The 7,584-nt window shown below is 34.5% G+C and overlaps 1 protein-coding gene across 1 annotated transcript in view; it reads right to left on the reverse strand.

Moving 5' to 3' along the window:
• LOC123668273 overlaps positions 1 to 7,360 on the reverse strand; it is a 28,114-nt gene extending 20,754 nt beyond the window's left edge. Inside the window, exons 1-3 of the mRNA XM_045602037.1 lie at positions 7,246 to 7,360; positions 3,248 to 3,329; positions 2,604 to 2,702 (exon numbers count right to left, since the gene is read on the reverse strand). Coding sequence (XP_045457993.1) covers positions 2,604 to 2,702; positions 3,248 to 3,329; positions 7,246 to 7,284 — 220 coding nt within the window. The 5' untranslated portion in view covers positions 7,285 to 7,360. The remainder of the gene's footprint in view (positions 1 to 2,603; positions 2,703 to 3,247; positions 3,330 to 7,245) is intronic.
• Between the last annotated feature and the right edge of the window lie 224 nt (positions 7,361 to 7,584).

The raw sequence follows: 7,584 nt of genomic DNA on the forward strand, positions 1-7,584 counted from the left end.
CTACGGGAAAGAGGCGTGATTATATGTATGTATGTATGTATGTATTGATTATACTGGTTGAGCACTTTCATTTGATACTCATATTGATGGGATCGATAAAACCTACGTTATCCGCCATTTTGTAGCGGCCGCCATCTTGTATTCCAATTTTTTATAGTATATTGTATTCTGCTTGTTGAGCCCTTTCATTTGATACCCATGTTGATGGGATTGATAAAACCTAAGTTATCCGCCATTTTGTAGAGGCCGCCATCTTGGATTTTAATTTTATATAGTACATTGATTATGATATTGAAAGAAGAGTGAATGCAGGAAACATGGTGAACGGAGCTTTGAACTCCTTTATGAGCAGTCGGAAGGTGTCTAAAAAGGCTCGTTTGGCTGTGCATGAGGGGGTGTTGCTTCCGACACTCATGTACGGAAGTGAAAGTTGGGTATGGCAGAAGAGACATGAAAGCAGAATAAATGCAGTTGAGATGAGAGCGTTAAGAAGTATGATAGGAGTTAAACTGAGTGACAGGATGAGAAATAGTGAGATAAAGAAACGGTGTGGTCTGAAAGAAGATGTAGTGACAAAAATTGAGAAAGGTATGCTGAGATGGTTTGGTCATGTCGAGAGAATGAATGAAGAACGACTGACGAAAAAAGTGTATAAGGCGAGTGTGAGTGGAAGTGTTGGAAGGGGTAGACCTAGGCGGACATTTCAAGACCAAATCGGGGACGTCTTGAAAAAAGGCCAGGTCAAGAGTACCCTAAACCGACGAGCATGTATGAAGGGAATAATGAAAGTGGATGAAGCGAAACAAGTATGTAAGGATCGTAGCAAGTGGAAAGAAGTGGTCTCTGCCTACCCCTACGGGAAAGAGGCGTGATTATATGTATGTATGTATGTATGTATTGATTATACTGGTTGAGCACTTTCATTTGATACTCATATTGATGGGATCGATAAAACCTACGTTATCCGCCATTTTGTAGCGGCCGCCATCTTGTATTCCAATTTTTTATAGTATATTGTATTCTGCTTGTTGAGCCCTTTCATTTGATACCCATATTGATGGGATTGATAAAACCTACGTTATCCGCCATTTTGTAGCGGCCGCCATCTTGGATTTCAATTTTTTATAGTATATTGTATTCTGCTTGTTGAGCCCTTTCATTTGATACCCATATTGATGGGATTAATAAAACATAAATTATCCGCCATTTTGTAGCGGCGGCCATCTTGAATTTATAATGATAATGAATAAACATAATTGTATTGTCACCAAAATCCAAAGTGTATACAAAATTTCAGATTAATCGGTTGACAGGAAGAGGGTGAAATTTGAATTACTAAATTTGACCCAAGAATAAAAAATAAAACAAACGGGGTGAGCTAAATAAAACCGTTTAACAATCTCACTAGCCACAAAACCATACCTTTCCACAATTTATAACAGGTGCTTGTTTTTGAAGAAAAACATCTTTACGAACGCTTGACTTGGGGAGTAAGCTGGTGAATGGATGACGAGAGCGTTACGAAAAGTGTGATCGGGCGAGGTGAACAGAGCAACAGAGAGAAGTGCGAGCACACATTTTTTTACTCTTTCTCTCATAGCCAGTTACGTTTCGTATATGATACTAAGAGAAGACAGTGCAGGCTTCTTCTTCTTTAAAGACTCATGGCTCCATCAGCTTTTCGCCGATAATTTTGCCGATGACAAGCGCTGAAAGTGTATTGAAGTCCGGAGACAGGGTCCGTTTTTGACAGTACAATAGTGGGTTAAGCCGCTTAAGCTGCGGTTAATTGAAAATATTTGAAATGATTATTTAATTTTATTTTTTGTGTAAATTATAATTTTATATCATTGATTGTAATAAACTTAGCTAGGACAACACAAAAAGAAGATGGCACTAAAGTTAGAAAAAACAAACATTAACCGGCCGCGGAATGTTTTGTTTGCAGGCTTATTGTGTACAAGTTTTACTTCCGTCGTGTGGTCTAAACAACATTCGCCGTTCGCTTTTTTAGCATTTTGTGAGGTAAAATAATATGTAAATAAAAGTAATCCAAAGCTTGTAGATTCTTACAGAAAAGTATAAAAACTATGTTCACTAATTTTAATAATTACGAAATTGACGGTTATCACTCTGCTTCTATGAGCCAGCGTCGTATTTTTTCATTTAACTAGGTCGGCAAACAAATGTACGGCTCACCTGATGGTAAGCGATTACCGTAGCTTATAGACGCTTGCAACACCAGAAGCATCGCAAGCGTGTTGCTGACCGACCAACCTTATCAATAATTCCACCCAGGACGTATTTTTTTTATTTCCCAAAGAAGCTATCTAAAAAAGCGTTTTACTGTACTTTATATTGAATATTTTACCATTTATTTAATTGATTTAATGAAACTCATATTTGTTAGAATTGTCTAATATTTGCTGTAGTTGAACAACATTCTGATGGTGTATGTTTTGCACTTGATTTATCATAACTTGTTTCATGATTGTTTCGAAATTGATTCATCTGATATATATGATGCATAAATTAAATAAAAATCAAATGAATCGATCCTCCCACTACCAGTACTGTACATAATAAAGCCTGCATAAACTCACCGAGCCTCGAGTCCGCCTCTTCGAGCGCTGCGTTCCGACGACTGCTCTCAAGTTGCTCGGCTAGGTGTTCGTGTTGAACTTCCCAATCAAATTCTTCAGCTGTAACAAATTATTAATACATATTTACAAGCTATGTATATATGTATGTGTATATATATGTGTGTATTTTTTTTTTGTTATTATTATTATTATTATTTTTTCCTTGCTTGTTTCTTTTTCTTTTGTGTTACATGTAATGTTTCTGGTTGTACAATAAAGTATATTTGTATTGTATTTGTATATATGTACATTTTTACCCCATATTTCTATTGTTAAACACTTACTAATGAATTTGTAAGACTGTTTTCTTTTGTGCACACAAGCATACGGCCTACCGGATGGTAATCGATTAACATAGTCTATAGACGACTGCAACACCAGAGGCGTCACAAGTGCATCGCTGAGCCTACTCATGACCATCCCCGAGAGCTCTGTCTACCTTACTCACCACAGGAACACTGCTTAAGAGTCATTTAGCTGTGATCTTCTGTAATGTTGAGGTATTTCACCAGCTGCTCCAAATTTTGAGAATGACATTCCTTGGTGTGTCTTCATAACCAATAATAATTTTTATATAAATAATAAAATTTTAAATATATACTCACAGTCTTCACCAAAGGTCTCATCGTTGAGTGCATCGTACTCCTCTTCCGATGGCTCCCCGCCTCCCTCGTCATCATTTAAGTTCTGAAGACATGTGATACGTTTATTATTATAATTATTACTAACTACTAACAGCACTGTAACAAATCTTTATTTTACAAAAAAATAAAACATAGTTTTAGTACATGGTTTAATAGTAATAAAAATGGTGACATATCCTATTAAAAAGCTTATGCTGCATAACCCACACACATATCATTGTTACTTACTATGTCACTAACAATATAAAACTGATGAATTTCATTTGCACTCATTTTCTATCTTCTGGACTGATTTCCCTTAGTAAGCCTTTTAACAATTTAAGGATACAAAAGGGACAATTTTAGTGAGCCTAAACATTAAAGCAGAAATAAAAATCACACTTGATTACTTATATCTAATTCTGCTGTAGCATGTGTGACAGAGTTTAAATATAAACATTACGGCTGTTGCGTTGGCGGTCGAGGGTTCGATCCTCGCTCGTAACAGACATTTTTATTGGCCATATAGATGTTTGTCGTGATCTGGGCGTTTGTGTATTGTGTGATCTTCTTCTTCTTCTTGTATAACGGCTTCCGTGAGGATTTGCCAATGTCAGAGTGAGATTATGTTTAGGGTAAATGCTCTGCTAAGAATATTGGTGTCATGAGAGTACAAGTGTTAAATATTTATACGGTATTAAAGTGGCAGACTTTCACTGTTGAATTACCTAAAACAAACACAAACACAAATTGTTAATTTATTAGATGGACATGACATTACAATTTAATGTTGTTAGTTGATATATACGAACATAAAATATCAATAAAAGGGGTATGTACATATGATAAAATAGATTTGAAATTACAAGGACGGGGAATAGATGGAGGAAGTAGGTCATAGAGACAAGAATAATTCTTTGGGCAACAGAAAAAGATATGCTCTGGGGTACCTTCGTCGATCCCACATTCACAAAGAGAGTTGTCCCTGATCCTGATCTTTGCAAGAAATACAGGAGTACATGAGTGTCCAAGTCTAAGGCGACATATTGTTGAACAGACAAATTTGCAAGCTTGACGGTATTGGAAAAACCAAGGTCTTGGAGGGATGGAGTCTTGAATTTCAGCATAATATCTGCCACAGGATCTGCTTGACTGAGACCAAAGGTTATTCCATTTAGTCATCATGTGAGACTTTGCAAATGGGATGAGATCCTGGCAATGTACTCTAAATTGACTAAGGATACCAGATATTGTAGCTTCTTTAGCAAAAGCATCTGCACTTTCATTACCTAAAATCCCACTATGTCTAGGAATCCAGCACAACCCGAATTTTCTGTGAGGGGCATTTAAAAAGTAACTGTCTTATTTTCAGAATGTAAGAAAATTTGTTTTTTGACCGAAATGGGTTTGACACAATAGCTTTAAGAACACTTCTGGAGTCTGACAGTATAATGGACTTATCTAAATGATGTGATTCTATAAAAGAAAGTGCTTCTAAAATAGCTATTGATTCCCCTGTAAAAACTGAAGACATGGCAGGTAATTTAAAGTTTAAAATCACATTTACTTTAGGGATCCAGACGGACACACCAACGCAGCTATGAACAGAAAATTTTGATGCATCCGTAAAAATAAGTATCCAGTCCTTAAACTGTTCGTTTATTATTTGATTAAATTGAGTGTTAGCAATAGCTGAGCCTTTTTCAATAGAAAAGTTAAGGATAATGTTAGGTGCGAATATAAGAGATTCAAAAGGAGTATCAAAAGGGGGATTAAGTCGGCATTCATAGATAGGGCAAGGGAGACTAGTCAGTTTTTTGGTAACTAATTAAGAGGCATGGGGGATCTTTGTGCAACCAATAATTAGAGGAAGAGAAGAGTTGGGAAAGAGTATGGAGTTTACTAATAAGTGGGTGATAGTGAGATTGAAAGACTTTAAAAAGGTATCTCTCAGATAGGTATTGTCTTCGAAGATGAAGAGGAGGGTCAACACAGTCGACTTGGGGAGCATTAACTGGAGAGGATTGCATGGCGCCTATAATGATTCTTAGTGATTTGGACTGGACCTTGTCTAATGACTTTAAAAATAATTTATTACAGGGTTCTAAGAGAAAAGATCCATAGTCTAAATGACTACGGACAAGGGAATTATAAAGTAGCTTCTGGGAATAAGGGTGGGAGCCCCACCATACTCCTGAGAGGGACCGTAACATATTAATGTTCTTTTCACATTTCTGGTTTATGTGATTAATGTGATGTATACCGGTCATCTTTGAGTTCAGATAAACTCCCAAGAATCTTACACTATCTTTAACCGGGAAAACTTGTTGGTTACTAGTTATATTAATGTCTGGAATGAGAGAAAACCACTACAGTACTTTTGTCAATAGATATAGACAACCCATGATTACCTAACCAATCATTCAAATAGACAATGGCAGAGTTAAGTCGAGTAGTGCATTCATTTATGTCTTTGGATATTGTGTGTTTCCGGACCCCCCCCACACAGGAGTTAATCCTACTGAAGGCCGCATCACACTCAACGGAGTGTGTGATGTGTGAAGTGTTTATTTATGTTATTTTATATAATATATTTTTAGAAATATTTGTCATTAGCAGGATTCAAACCTACAAGTTTAAAATTTATCAACATATATCAGGCACTGGAATATATTTATGGTTCTTTTTCAAATTTAACATTAACGTTTTTGAGAACAAATTGTTTTATACGATAAGGCTGGTTTTTTATTTATTTTTGAATTTTAATTACTGTAAAAACTTTATATTTGAATAAAAGTGTTACTCATACGACTTTCACTACAGACTTTATTCTTATAATGTGACATGCTTGCTTATAATACATATGTAGAGGTTAGGCTAGTGCTATGATTCATTTTAAGATTCACGTAAACAAGATATTGGTAGTTCCACTATCTGATAGGTTTCAATTGCCACATTTTTGTTTTGTGTGTTTATTATACAACTATTTCTTTTTTTAAATTCTAACCTTAAATACTTTCCAATTTTTTTTTAATTTACTTATATGTAATGTATAACAAATATAAACATAAATAATTTTCTTGTCACAGCACTGAACAATAAGATAAACACATGTATGTATTCACATGTTTTAATGTATCACACCACACCACACTCACTTCTTAATAAAAATCTGTCTTCAAATCTTTAAAATGGTAGCATATGTTCAAACAAGAATTTTATTAGCAATGCATAGTTTCATTTCTTTTTAAGATTCTTTTTCACACACCTTGTAAAGAATTGTTGCTTTTGTTTAGGTTAAGGAACAAATCAATTTATCATCTGTTATGACTTTAAATTTATTAAAAAGTAGTTAAGAAACAGTTGTGTTCATATTACTTAGATTAAAAAAACGATTATTGTCTTAGGAAAAATGTATCCTGCGCACTAAAGATTTCATCATATCTTCCAAGCACTATTCACATAACAATATTATATCACAGTCCGTATAAATTACTATTTCACAATCGTGTAAACCACTTATATCCTGTGGATTTTAAAAGAAATTTAATAATACAGAGTAATTAAAGATTTTTGTCAAATTGTTTTCTAAGTAAAATCTCGTAATGGAACGTGACGAGTAGGTATCAAAACAGCAATGAGTAATTCAGTGAAAAACAACAGATATAGTAACCTTAGTACCAACTAATGACAAAATATATATGCATTTGCAACTTTTAAACAGTTGAGTCAAAAACAGTACATACCATTTCCTTCTTACTTTACAGTAAATAAACACTTTTAAACCATAGAGTCGAACATATTAACGTGTCAGAATAGTAAAATAAGGCATATGTTGTAATAAAACACGAGATAAATGGTATAAATGATTGCAATGATAAATTGTATTAGCATGCTGGCGCTCTACTTACAGTTGCATATTGCTATGTATTATATACCGATTAAATAGTTAAAACAAAAAGAAACTTATTGTTACTTACCGATAACGAAGTATCGAACCCGAAAAAAGAATCTGCCATTGGATTTTTTCATGTATCATGAGCAGAAATGACATGACTTGTCACGCTACTGTGTCGCAACAGCGCTGGCGCCATGTCGGATGCATGTTCGTCTACACGCACAAAAATAAAAGTTATAATATTAATAGTTTCGGTTCAACTATATTATTTACTTATGATAAAAATCGTTTTATTATTGAAATATTATTATTATTTCAATCAAAAATATAAGAACACTTGTTAATAAGGTTTGAAATTAATTAGTTATGTAATTGACATAAAAAGAAGTTTCGACATCTATGAGCAGGGTTCGCCAAACCG

This window comes from Melitaea cinxia, chromosome 30 (genome assembly GCF_905220565.1).
Source record: "Melitaea cinxia chromosome 30, ilMelCinx1.1, whole genome shotgun sequence".
Classification (NCBI taxonomy): Eukaryota; Metazoa; Arthropoda; class Insecta; order Lepidoptera; family Nymphalidae; genus Melitaea; species Melitaea cinxia.